The 14,625-nt window shown below is 53.2% G+C and overlaps 1 protein-coding gene across 1 annotated transcript in view; it reads left to right on the top strand.

Moving 5' to 3' along the window:
- LOC142908248 (uncharacterized) overlaps positions 1-14,625 on the top strand; it is a 128,077-nt gene that overhangs the window by 105,872 nt on the left and 7,580 nt on the right. The window contains exon 8 of the mRNA XM_076058640.1: positions 12,500-12,601. Coding sequence (XP_075914755.1) covers positions 12,500-12,601 — 102 coding nt within the window. The remainder of the gene's footprint in view (positions 1-12,499; positions 12,602-14,625) is intronic.

The following is a 14,625-nucleotide window of genomic DNA, read 5'->3' as shown; positions in this document are numbered from 1 at the left end:
AGCTCGCCCGCTCACCAACTCACCAACTCACCACTCACTCGCTCACCAACTCACCACTCACTCGCTCGCTCGCCACTCACTCGCTCGCTCACTCACTCGCTCGCTCGCTCACTCACTCACCAACTCGCTCACTCACCCAGAGACTCATCACGCTGTCCCTGTGCTCCTCACCCAGCGCCAGCAAGCGTGGTGAGCAGCTCGCTCGCTCACCAACTCACCAACTCGTTCACCAACTCACCAACTCACCACTCACTCGCTCACCAACTCACCACTCACTCGCTCGCTCGCTCACTCACTCACCAACTCGCTCACTCACCCAGAGACTCATCACGCTGTCCCTGTGCTCCTCACCCAGCGCCAGCAAGCGTGGTGAGCAGCTCACCCGCTCACTAACTCACCAACTCACTCGCTCGCTCGCCACTCACTCGCTCGCTCACTCACTCGCTCGCTCGCTCGCTCGCTCACTCACTCACCAACTCGCTCACTCACCCAGAGACTCATCACGCTGTCCCTGTGCTCCTCACCCAGCGCCAGCAAGCGTGGTGAGCAGCTCGCCCGCTCACCAACTCACCAACTCACTCGCTCGCTCGCCATTCACTCGCTCGCTCACTCACTCGCTCGCTCGCTCACTCACTCACCAACTCGCTCACTCACCCAGAGACTCATCACGCTGTCCCTGTGCTCCTCACCCAGCGCCAGCAAGCGTGGTGAGCAGCTCGCCCGCTCACCAACTCACCAACTCACCACTCACTCGCTCGCTCGCCACTCACTCGCTCGCTCACTCACTCGCTCGCTCGCTCACTCACTCACCAACTCGCTCACTCACCCAGAGACTCATCACGCTGTCCCTGTGCTCCTCACCCAGCGCCAGCAAGCGTGGTGAGCAGCTCGCTCGCTCACCAACTCACCAACTCGTTCACCAACTCACCAACTCACCACTCACTCGCTCACCAACTCACTCACTCGCTCGCCACTCACTCGCTCGCCAACTCGCTCACTCGCTCGCTCACTCACTCACTCACCAACTCACTCACTCACCCAGAGACTCATCACGCTGTCCCTGTGCTCCTCACCCAGCGCCAGCAAGCGTGGTGAGCAGCTCGCCCGCTCACCAACTCGCTCACCAACTCACCACTCACTCGCTCACCAACTCACTCACCAACTCACCACTCACTCACTCGCTCGCTCGCTGCTCACTCACTCACTCGCTCACTCACTCACTCACCAACTCACTCACTCACCACTCACTCGCCCGCTCACTCGCTCGCTCACTCACCAACTCACTCACTCGCTCGCCACTCACTCGCTCGCTCACTCACTCACTCGCTCGCTCACTCACTCACTCACCAACTCGCTCACTCACCCAGAGACTCATCACGCTGTCCCTGTGCTCCTCACCCAGCGCCAGCAAGCGTGGTGAGCAGCTCGCCCGCTCACCAACTCGCTCACCAACTCACTCGCTCACCAACTCACTCGCTCGCTCGCCATTCACTCGCTCGCTCGCTCACTCACTCACTCACCAACTCACTCACTCACTCACCTACTCACTTACTCACTCACTCACCAACTCGCTCACCAACTCACCACTCACTCGCTCACCAACTCACCACTCACTCGCTCGCTCACTCACCAACTCACTCACTCGCTCGCCACTCACTCGCTCGCCACTCACTCACTCACTCACCCAGAGACTCATCACGCTGTCCCTGTGCTCCTCACCCAGCGCCAGCAAGCATGGTGAGCAGCTCGCCCGCTCACCAACTCGCTCACCAACTCACCACTCATTCGCCCGCTCACTCACTCACTCGCTCGCTCACTCACTCACTCACCAACTCATTCACTCACCCAGAGACTCATCACGCTATCCCTGTGCTCCTCACCCAGCGCCAGCAAGCGTGGTGAGCAGCTCGCTCGCTCACCAACTCGCTCACCAACTCACCACTCATTCGCCCGCTCACTCACTCGCTCGCTCACTCACTCACTCACCAACTCACTCACTCACCCAGAGACTCATCACGCTGTCCCTGTGCTCCTCACCCAGCGCCAGCAAGCGTGGTGAGCAGCTCGCCCGCTCACCAACTCACCAACTCACCACTCACTCGCTCACCAACTCGCTCACCAACTCACTCACCAACTCACTCGCTCACCAACTCGCTCACTCACCAAGAGACTCATCACGCTGTCCCTGTGCTCCTCACCCAGCGCCAGCAAGCGTGGTGAGCAGCTCGCCCGCTCACCAACTCACCAACTCGCTCACCAACTCGCTCACCAACTCGCTCACCAACTCACCACTCACTCGCTCGCTCACTCACTCACTCACCAACTCACTCGCTCACTCATTCACCCACTCACTCACCCACTCACTCACTCACCCACTCACCCAACCACCCACTCACTCGCTCACTCGCTCACTCACCACTCACTCGCTCACTCAGACACTCACCACTCACTCACTTACTCACTCACCACTCACTCGTTCGCTCGCTCACTCACCCACTCACTCGCTCACTCACTCACACACTCACTCACCCACTCTCTCGCTCTTTCGCTCACTCTCCACTCACCACTCACTCGCTCGCTCACAAACTCACTCACTCACCACTCACTCACCAACTCACTCACTCGCTCACTCACCACTCACTCACCAACTCACTCCACTCACTCACTCACCAACTCACTCACTCACTCACCCACCCACTCACTCACTCGCTCACTCACTCACTCACCCACTCACTCACCCACTCACTCACTCATTCACCCACCCACTCACTCCTTCTCTCACTCACCCACTCACTCACTCAGACACTCACTCACTCACTCAGACGTGTGTACCTGTGTGTGTGTATGTGTGTAGACTGTGTGTTTGTGTGTAATTGTGTGTAATTGTCTTCCCTTGTGTGTGTGTGTACCCGTGTGTATAATTGTGTGTGTGTTTAATTGTGCGTGTGTGTGTGTAATTGTGTGTGTGTAACTGTGTGTGTGTGTAATTGTGTGTGTAACTGTGTGTGTGCGCAACTGTGTGTGTGTGTAATTGTGTGTGTATGTGTGTAGCTGTGTGTGTAACAGTATGTGTGTAACTGTGTGTGTGTAGCTGTGTGTGTAACAGTGTGTGTGTGTGTAACTGTGTGTGTGTAACTGTGTGTGTGTAACTGTGTGTGCGTAACTGTATGTGTGTGTAACTGTGTGTGTGTAACTGTGTGTGTGTAACTGTGTGTGTGTGTAACTGTGTGTGTGTGTAACTGTGTGTATGTGTGTAACTGTATGTGTGTAACTGTGTGTAACTGTGTGTGTGTAACTGTGTGTGTGTGTCACTGTGTGTGTGTAACTGTGTGTGTGTGTAACTGTGTGTGTGTGTAACTGTGTGTGTGTAACTGTGAGTGTGTGTCACTGTGTGTGTGTAACTGTGTGTGTGTAACTGTGTGTTTAACCCGGGGGGCCAGGCGTCTATGACGTCTCCTGGCCAAACCCCAATTGGCGGAGCCAGGAGATTGAATACCTACCCTCGGGGCTACTCCAGAAACAACGAAAAGCCACTACGGGTGGCCACGTGGAATGTTCGAACGCTCACTGCAGAGGAGAGGCTGCCACTTCTCTGTCGGGAGCTGGACCGGTACCGCCTGGATCTATGCGGCATTCAGGAGGTCCGGTGGACCAGCTCTGGCTCCTGCCACCATGAGGGGTGGACAGTCCTCTACTCGGGGCAGCAGACTGCCAAACAACAGGGTGTGGGTCTTCTTTTGAACAAAAGAATGAAGGGGGCGTGGGAGCGTGGCGGTGAGGTGTGGGAAGCTGTAAGCCCCAGGCTACTTTGGGCTCGCCTTCCCATCAATCGGAGGCGAGGAATGGTGGTCGTGGTTACTTATGCCCCCACCGAAGATGAACATCCGTGGAGGGATGCAGGCAAAGCCGATGAGTCAGATGCCTTTTATGACCTCCTGTCACAGGTGCTGGCTAAAGTGGCCCCTCGGGATAGAGTCATCATGTTGGGTGACTTCAATGCCCGAGTTGGTCATGATACTGGCACGTGGTCTGGAGTGATTGGAGGGCATGGGCCAGATCAGCTCAATAACAACGGTAGGAGGCTGCTAGATTTTTGTGCAGCCCATGGGCTTGTAATTACCAACACGCTGTTCCGGCATCGGTGCATCCACACAACATCATGGATGCATGCCGGGTCCAGGCAAGAACATCTGCTGGACTACATAGTGACGGACCAGCGAATGCGAGCCCATGTCCTTTACATCAAGACCTACCGTGGAGCTGATCTGCCCTCTGACCATCGACTAGTCATCTGTAAGATGCGCCTGCCATTCTTCCACTCCGGTGGTGGGTGTACACCCAGGACCCCATTCCAACCTAAAGTGGCCTGGTCTCAGTTATCTGATGAAAGTTGCAAGCGAGAATTTCATCATCGCTTGCGGCTGGGATTGGCATCGTCCCCGACTCCTCCTGATGTCGAGGGTAAATGGGCGAGGTTTAGGATTGTTACTCATGCAGCTGCAATGGCTGCTTTGGGTACGCGGTCCAGACCTCCCCAGAGACCCTGGCTGACAGAGGAGGTGTTCAGGATGGTTGAGAATAAGCGACAGGCCCACTGTCATCGGCTACAGAATCCCACGTCAGAGAATGAGGAGGCTTACCGCAGCCTTCGCTTCGGAGAGCCGTGAGGCGCTGCAAGGATGGGTGGTGGTCGCGGGTTGCTGAGGAGATGGAGTCTGCCTCAGTGGCCCGTGATCACAAATCTCTATTTATCGCCATCAAAAAAGTAACCTGCAGCGCCACACCTATTACCATCATTAGGGGAAAAAACAGTGATCCAATCTCCGACCCCCAGGAACAGGTTTGCAGATTTGCTGAGCATTTCTGTGAGGTCCTGTGGGAGGGAAAATCCCTCAGCCAGGAAAACATCGTGGCACAAAGTGAGGATGACCCTGCTGAGGCTGCAGTGCCTCAAATATTGGAAGAAGTCACCCCCTGTGAGTGGCTGGCTGAGGTGCCATCTGTTGAGGAAGTACTGAAAGCGATCCGGAGTCTGAGACCAGGAAAGGCAGCGGGCAGAGATGATCTCCCAAGCGAAATGCTGAGGGAGGGTGGTGTTTGTGCACAGACTGCCCTATATGACATCATAACAACAGTCTGGACCACTGGACGGGTTCCGCAGGATTGGAAGGATGCCCTGGTGGTCCCCCTTTTTAAGAAGGGGGACCGCACAGACTGTAACAACTACAGGGGCATCTCACTCCTCAGTGTGCCGGGAAAGGTCCTGGCAAGGATTATTCAGCATCGCCTTGCCAGGCACGCTGAGGAGAGGCTTGCGGAGCCCCAATGCGGTTTCAGGAAAGGGCGGTCCTGCACAGATGCGATATTTTCTGTCCGTCTGCTACAGCAGAGGTGTAGGGAATTCCAGCAAGACCTACATCTCTGCTTTATTGACCTGGTCAAGGCCTATGATACCATCCGTAGGCCTGGGCTCTGGGTCGTTCTTCGTGCTTTTGGAGTACCTGACCCTCTGCTCACGATCATTAAGGACCTTCATGATGGTGAGCGGGCCTGGGTAAAACTACTTGGCCGGGAGTCAGAGCCATTCCCTGTACACCTTGGGGTGCGACAGGGATGTCCTCTGGCTCCCACATTATTTAACATCTATTTTGACCACGTAGTTCGTGAAGCCTTCAATAGCTGTACCGGGGGGAATCTCCATATGGTTCAGATATAATGGGAGGCTAATCGATGCCCGGGTGCGGTCAAGGGATGGCTCCCTATTGCTCAACCACGTTATGTATGCTGATGATTTGGTAATAGCTGCTCAGTCAGAGGAGGAGTTGGAGACGCTGCTGCTGAGACTGGAGTGTGCCACTAAGAGGTGGGGCCTTACCATCAGCCCCATCAAAACTAAGCACCTGCCTGGGTATTTTGTACCATCGGACACTTCACCCCCACAACTCCCAATCGGTGATGGGGCAGTTGTGGATAGAGTGGAGAGTTTCCCATACCTGGGCAGTGTGCTTATGCCTGGCTCCAGTTTAACAGCAGAGGTCTCACTCCGAATCAGTCGAGTGGCAATATCTTTTCATCGGTTGCGTAACGCTGTGTGGAAGCTACCTGGTCTGTCGCTCCGCACTAAGCTTCAGGTCTTCTCGGCCACGGTCATTCCCTCCCTTCTCTACGCTTGCGAAACGTGGACCCCCCTAATGGAACATCTTCGCCAGTTAGAAACATTTAGGCTGGCCTGCCTACGATCCATCCTGGGTTTAACCAGACTGGATTGTGTGAGGATCTCACAAATCCTTGAAAGATCTGGGCAAGGTCCCATCGGTGAGCTCCTCCGGCGGGCAAGGCTGCGATGGCTGGGTCATGTAGCCCGCATGCCCAGCCACCGCATGCCGAAACAGCTTTTGTTCGGCCGGATTGAGGGGGCTAAGCGGGCGCGGCACGGGCTAGAGAAGAGATGGAGTGATGTGGTACGGGAGGACGTGGAGCTGAGTGGACTTGCCGATGACTGGTACGAGCGGTGTCAAGATCGGCCTCTGTGGAGGAGGCTCGTGAAGGATGCTACTGGGCAGTTGGAGGTAGTCGCCCTCCAACAACAACGGAGGGCGGAGGAGCGACGCTCAGAACAACGAGCGGAGCGCCGGGTGGCTAAAGCACAGCAGGTTGGCACAGTAGGGGGCACAGGTGGTGCATCAGCCAGTCATCTCAGTCAGTCGACCCGTGGCACCTGGGTCTGCCACGTGACCTCCTGCCAGCGGGCGTTCGACACTTCACGTGGCCTCAGGGTGCACATAGCCTGGCACAAGCGTCGTGGTGACGTCACCGCCACTTAGTGGCGAATGGCGGTTGTTGTTGTGTGTAACTGTGTGTGTGTGTGTAACTGTGTGTGTAACTGTGTGTGTGTGTAACTGTGTGTGTGTGTAACTGTGTGTAACTGTGTGTGTGTGTAACTGTGTGTGTGTGTAACTGTGTGTAACTGTGTGTGTGTCACTGTGTGTAACTGTGTGTGTAACTGTGTGTGTGTGTGTAACTGTGTGTGTGTGTAACTGTGTGTGTGTGTAACTGTGTGTGTGTGTGTGTGTAACTGTGTGTGTGTGTAACTGTGTGTGTGTAACTGTGTGTGTGTGTGTAACTGTGTGTGTAACTGTGTGTGTGTGTGTGTAACTGTGTGTGTGTGTGTAACTGTGTGTGTGTAACTGTGTGTGTGTGTGTAACTGTGTGTGTGTGTAACTGTGTGTGTGTGTGTAACTGTGTGTGTGTGTGTCACTGTGTGTGTGTGTAACTGTGTGTGTGTGTAACTGTGTGTAACTGTGTGTGTGTGTAACTGTGTGTAACTGTGTGTGTGTAACTGTGTGTGTGTGTGTAACTGTGTGTGTGTGTAACTGTGTGTGTGTGTAACTGTGTGTGTGTAACTGTGTGTGTCACTGTGTGTGTAACTGTGTGTGTCACTGTGTGTGTAACTGTGTGTGTGTGTGTAACTCTGCAGTGAGCGTTCGAACATTCCACGTGGCCACCCGTAGTGGCTTTTCGTTGTTTCTGGAGTAGCCCCGAGGGTAGGTATTCAATCTCCTGGCTCCGCCAATTGGGGTTTGGCCAGGAGACGTCATAGACGCCTGGCCCCCCGGGGCCTCCGGCACAAGCTTAGTTGTTACATATTTCACTTTAATTCGTGGTTTTGTGGTAATTAATTGAAGGTGGAGGGGTTACCAGCCCCTCGCACCCGTCCAGAGCCCATGGGCTTGTAATTACCAACACGCTGTTCCGGCATCGGCGCATCCACACAACATCATGGATGCATGCCGGGTCCAAGCAAGAACATCTGCTGGACTACATAGTGACGGACCAGCGAATGCGAGCCCATGTCCTTGACACCAGGACCTACCGTGGAGCTGATCTGCCCTCTGACCATCGACTAGTCATCTGTAAGATGCGCCTGCCATTCTTCCACTCCGGTGGTGGGTGTACACCCAGGACCCCATTCCAACCTAAAGTGGCCTGGTCTCAGTTATCTGATGAAAGTTGCAAGCGAGAATTTCATCATCGCTTGCGGCTGGGATTGGCATCGTCCCCGACTCCTCCTGATGTCGAGGGTAAATGGGCGAGGTTTAGGACTGTGACTCATGCAGCTGCAATGGCTGCTTTGGGTACGCGGTCCAGACCTCCCCAGACACCCTGGATGACAGAGGAGTTGTTCAGGATGGTTGAGAAAAAGCGACAGGCCCACTGTCATCGGCTACAGAATCCCACGTCAGAGAATGAGGAGGCTTACCGCAGCCTTCGCTCGGAGGTTCGGAGAGCCGTGAGGCGCTGCAAGGATGGGTGGTGGTCGCGGGTTGCTGAGGAGATGGAGTCTGCCTCAGTGGCCCGTGATCACAAATCGCTATTTAACTCCATCAAAAAAGTAACCTGCAGCGCCACACCTATTACCATCATTAGGGGAAAAAACGGTGATCCAATTTCCGACCCCCAGGAACAGGTTCGCAGATTTGCTGAGCATTTCTGTGAGGTCCTGGGGGAGGGAAAATCCCACAGCCAGGAAACCATCGTGGCACAAAGTGAGGATGACCCTGCTGAGGCTGCGGTGCCTCAAATATTGGATGAAGTCACCCCCTGTGAGTGGCTGGCTGAGGTGCCATCTGCTGAGGAAGTATTGAAGGCGATACGGAGTCTGAGACCAGGAAAGGCAGCGGGCAGAGATGATCTCCCAAGCGAAATGCTGAGGGAGGGTGGCGTTTGTGCACAGACTGCCCTATATGACATCATAACAACAGTCTGGACCACTGGACGGGTTCCGCAGGATTGGAAGGATGCCCTGGTGGTCCCCCTTTTTAAGAAGGGGGACCGCACAGACTGTAACAACTACAGGGGCATCTCACTCCTCAGTGTGCCGGGAAAGGTCCTGGCAAGGATTATTCAGCATCGCCTTGCCAGGCACGCTGAGGAGAGGCTTGCGGAGCCCCAATGCGGTTTCAGGAAAGGGCGGTCCTGCACAGATGCCATATTTTCTGTCCGTCTGCTACAGCAGAGGTGTAGGGAATTCCAACAAGACCTACATCTCTGCTTTATTGACCTGGTCAAGGCCTATGATACCATCAGTAGGCCTGGGCTCTGGGTCGTTCTTCGTGCTTTTGGAGTACCTGACCCTCTGCTCACGATCATTAAGGACCTTCATGATGGTGAGCGGGCCCGGGTAAAACTACGTGGCCGGGAGTCAGAGCCATTCCCTGTACACCTTGGGGTGCGACAGGGATGTCCTCTGGCTCCCACATTATTTAACATCTATTTTGACCACGTAGTTCGTGAAGCCTTCAATAGCTGTACCGGGGGAATCTCCATATGGTACAGATATAATGGGAGGCTAATCGATGCCCGGGTGCGGTCAAGGGATGGCTCCCTATTGCTCAACCACGTTATGTATGCTGATGACTTGGTAATAGCTGCTCAGTCAGAGGAGGAGTTGGAGACGCTGCTGCTGAGACTGGAGCGTGCCACTAAGAGGTGGGGCCTTACCATCAGCCCCACCAAAACTAAGCACCTGCCTGGGTATTTTGTACCATCGGACACTCCACCCCCACAACTCCCAATCGGTGATGGGGCAGTTGTGGAGAGAGTGGAGAGTTTCCCATACCTGGGCAGTGTGCTTATGACTGGCTCCAGTTTAACAGCAGAGGTCTCACTCCGAATCAGTCGAGCGGCAATATCTTTTCATCGGTTGCGTAACGCTGTGTGGAAGCTACCTGGTCTGTCGCTCCGCACTAAGCTTCAGGTCTTCTCGGCCACGGTCATTCCCTCCCTTCTCTACGCTTGCGAAACGTGGACCCCCCTAATGGAACATCTTCGCCGGTTAGAAACATTTAGGCTGACCTGCCTACGATCCATCCTGGGTTTAACCAGACTGGATTGTGTGAGGAGCTCACAAATCCTTGAAAGATCTGGGCAGGGTCCCATCGGTGAGCTCCTCCGGCAGGCAAGGCTGCGATGGCTGGGTCATGTAGCCCGCATGCCCAGCCACCGCATGCCGAAACAGCTTTTGTTGGCCGGATTGAGGGGGCTAAGCGGGCGCGGCACGGGCTAGAGAAGAGATGGAGTGATGTGGTACAGGAGGACGTGGAGCTGAGTGGACTTGCCGATGACTGGTACCAGCGGTGTCAAGATCGGCCTCTGTGGAGGAGGCTCGTGAAGGATGCTACTGGGCAGTTGGAGGCAGTCGCCCTCCAACAACAACGGAGGGCGGAGGAGCGACGCTCACAACAGCGAGCGGAGCGCCGGGTGGCTAAAGCACAGCAGGTTGGCACAGTAGGGGGCACAGGTGGTGCATCAGCCAGTCATCTCAGTCAGTCGACCCGTGGCACCTGGGTCTGCCCCGTGACCTCCTGCCAGCGGGCGTTCGACACTTCACGTGGCCTCAGGGTGCACATAGCCTGGCACAAGCGTCGTGGTGACGTCACCGCCACTTAGTGGCGAATGGCGGTTGTTGTTGTTGTTGTTGTGTTGTTGTGTGTGTAACTGTGTGTGTCACTGTGTGTGTAACTGTGTGTGTCACTGTGTGTGTAACTGTGTGTGTATAACTGTGTGTGTGTGTGTAACTGTGTGTGTAACTGTGTGTGTGTGTGTAACTGTGTGTGTGTAACTGTGTGTGTGTGTGTAACTGTGTGTGTGTAACTGTGTGTGTAACTGTGTGTGTGTGTGTAACTGTGTGTGTGTAACTGTGTGTGTGTCACTGTGTGTGTAACTGTGTGTGTGTAACTGTGTGTAACTGTGTGTGTAACTGTGTGTGTGTAACTAGAGTACGTGATTGACCCCAACGGGAAGTCGGACGTGTGCATCCTGCATGAGTACATGCAGCGTGTGTGTGTGTGTGTAACTGTGTGTGTGTGTGTCACTGTGTGTGTAACTGTGTGTGTAACTGTGTGTGTGTAACTGTGTGTGTGTGTAACTGTGTGTGTGTGTAACTGTGTGTGTGTGTAACTGTGTGTGTGTGTGTAACTGTGTGTGTGTGTAACTGTGTGTGTGTGTAACTGTGTGTGTGTAACTGTGTATGTGTAACTGTGTGTAACTGTGTGTGTGTAACTGTGTGTGTGTAACTAGAGTACGTGATTGACCCCAACGGGAAGTCGGACGTGTGCATCCTCCATGAGTACATGCAGCGCGTGTGTGTGTGTGTGTAACTGTGTGTGTAACTGTGTGTAACTGTGTGTGTGTGTAACTGTGTGTGTGTGTGTGTAACTGTGTGTGTGTGTAACTGTGTGTGTAACTGTGTGTGTGTGTAACTGTATGTGTGTAACTGTGTGTGTGTAACTGTGTGTGTGTGTAACTGTGTGTGTGTGTGTAACTGTGTGTGTGTGTGTAACTGTGTGTGTGTGTGTAACTGTGTGTGTGTAACTGTGTGTGTAACTGTGTGTGTGTGTAACTGTGTGTGTGTAACTGTGTGTGTGTGTGTAACTGTGTGTGTAACTGTGTGTGTGTAACTGTGTGTAACTGTGTGTGTAACTGTGTGTGTGTGTAACTGTGTGTGTGTGTAACTAGAGTACGTGATTGACCCCAACGGGAAGTCGGACGTGTGCATCCTCCATGAGTATATGCAGCGCGTGTGTGTGTGTGTGTGTGTAACTGTGTGTGTGTAACTGTGTGTGTGTGTGTAACTGTGTGTGTGTGTGTAACTGTGTGTGTGTGTAACTGTGTGTGTGTAACTGTGTGTGTGTGTGTAACTGTGTGTGTGTGTGTGTAACTGTGTGTGTGTGTAACTGTGTGTGTAACTGTGTGTGTGTGTAACTGTGTGTGTGTGTGTGTGTAACTGTGTGTGTGTGTAACTGTGTGTGTAACTGTGTGTGTGTGTCACTGTGTGTGTGTGTAACTGTGTGTGTGTGTAACTGTGTGTGTAACTGTGTGTAACTGTGTGTGTAACTGTATGTGTGTAACTGTGTGTGTGTAACTGTGTGTGTGTGTAACTGTGTGTGTGTGTGTAACTGTGTGTGTGTGTGTAACTGTGTGTGTGTGTGTAGCTGTGTGTGTGTAACTGTGTGTGTAACTGTGTGTGTGTGTAACTGTGTGTGTGTAACTGTGTGTGTGTGTGTGTGTAACTGTGTGTGTAACTGTGTGTGTGTAACTGTGTGTGTGTAACTGTGTGTAACTGTGTGTGTGTAACTGTGTGTCACTGTGTGTGTGTAACTAGAGTACGTGATTGACCCCAACGGGAAGTCGGACGTGTGCATCCTCCATGAGTACATGCAGCGTGTGTGTGTGTGTGTAACTGTGTGTGTGTGTGTCACTGTGCGTGTAACTGTGTGTGTAACTGTGTGTGTGTAACTGTGTGTGTGTAACTGTGTGTGTGTGTAACTGTGTGTGTAACTGTGTGTGTGTGTAACTGTGTGTGTGTAACTGTGTGTGTGTGTAACTGTGTGTGTAACTGTGTGTGTGTAACTGTGTGTAACTGTGTGTGTAACTGTGTGTGTGTGTCACTGTGTGTGTGTGTAACTGTGTGTGTGTCACTGTGTGTGTGTGTAACTAGAGTACGTTATTGACCCCAACGGGAAGTCGGACGTGTGCATCCTCCATGAGTACATGCAGCGCGTGCTCAAGGTGCGCCCCGTCTACACCTTCTACGAGTGCGGTGAGTCACGTGACCCCCCCGTGACCCCCCCGTGACCCCCCGTGACCCCCCCGTGACCCCATATCCCCCGTATCTCCCGTGATCCTATAGCCCCCATATCTCCTGTGATCCTATATCCCCCATATCCCACGTATCTCCCGTGATCCTATATCCCCCATATCTCCCGTGATCCTATATCCCCCATATCCCCCATATCTCCCGTGATCCTATATCCCCCATATCCCCCATATCTCCCGTGATCCTATATCCCCCATATTTCCCGTGATCCTATATCCCCCATATCTCCCGTGATCCTATATCCCCCATATCCCCCATATCTCCCGTGATCCTATATCTCCCATATCTCTCGTGATCCTATATCCCCCATATCTCCCGTGATCCTATATCCCCCATATCTCCCGTGATCTATATCCCCCATATCCCCCATATCTCCCGTGATCCTATATCCCCCATATCTCCCGTGATCCTATATCCCCCATATCCCATGTATCTCCCGTGATCCTATATCCCCCATATCCCCCATATCTCCTGTGATCCTATATCCCCCATATCTCTCATGATCCTATATCCCCCATATCTCCCGTGATCTTATATCCCCCATATCTCCCGTGATCCTATATCCCCCATATCTCCCGTGATCCTATATCCCCCATATCTCCCGATATCCTATATCCCCCATATCCCACGTACTTCCCGTGATCCTATATCCCCCATATCTCCCGTGATCCTATATCCCCCATATCTCCCGTGATCCTCTATCTCCCATATCTCCCGTGATCCTATACCCCCATATCCCCATATCTCCCGTGATCCTATATCCCCCATATCCCCCATATCTCCCGTGATCCTATATCCCCCATATTTCCCGTGATCCTATATCCCCCATATCTCCCGTGATCCTATATCCCCCATATCCCCCATATCTCCCGTGATCCTATATCTCCCATATCTCCCGTGATCCTATATCCCCCATATTTCCCGTGATACTATATCCCCCATATCTCCTGTGATTCTATATCCCCCATATCTCCCGTGATCCTATATCCCCCATATCTCCCGTGATCCTATATCCCCCATATCCCACGTATCTCCCGTGATCCTATATCCCCCATATCCCCCATATCTCCCGTGATCCTATATCCCCCATATCCCCCATATCTCCCGTGATCCTATATCCCCCATATCTCTCATGATCCTATATCCCCCATATCTCCCGTGATCCTATATCCCCCATATCTCCCGTGATCCTATATCCCCCATATCTCCCGTGATCCTATATCCCCCATATCTCCCGAGATCCTATATCCCCCATATCCCACGTATCTCCCGTGATCCTTTATCCCCCATATCTCCCGTGATCCTATATCCCCCATATCCCCCATATCTCCCGTGATCCTCTATCTGCCATATCTCCCGTGATCCTATATCCCCCATATCTCCCATATCTCCCATGATCCTATATCCCCCATATCCCCCATATCTCCTGTGATCCTCTATCTCCCATATCTCCCGTGATCCTATATCCCCCATATCCCCCATATCTCCCGTGATCCTATATCCCCCATATCCCCCATATCTCCCGTGATCCTATATCTCCCCTATCTCCCGTGATCCTATATCCCCCATATCTCCCGTGATCCTATATCCCCCATATCTCCCATATCACCCGTGATCCTATATCCCCCATATCTCCCGTGATCCTATATCCCCCATATCTCCCGTGATCCTATATCCCCCATATCCCCCATATCTCCTGAGATCCTATATCCCCCATATCTCCCGTGAGCCTATATCTCCCGTGATCCTATATCCCCCATATCTCCCGTGATCCTATATCCCCCATATCCCCCATATCTCCCGTGATCCTATATCCCCCATATCCCCCATATCTCCCGTGATCCTCTATCTCCCATATCTCCCGTGATCTTATATCCCCCATATCTTCCGTGATCCTATATCCCCCATATCCCACGTATCTCCTGTGATCCTATATCCCCCATATCCCCCATATCTCCCGTGATCCT

Source organism: Petromyzon marinus (genome assembly GCF_048934315.1).
Source record: "Petromyzon marinus isolate PM22_M1 ecotype Great Lakes invasive population chromosome 77 unlocalized genomic scaffold, UKy_Petmar_22M1.pri1.0 chr77_unloc.4, whole genome shotgun sequence".
Classification (NCBI taxonomy): domain Eukaryota; kingdom Metazoa; phylum Chordata; class Hyperoartia; order Petromyzontiformes; family Petromyzontidae; genus Petromyzon; species Petromyzon marinus.
This window is presented reverse-complemented; position numbering and strand designations above follow the sequence as displayed.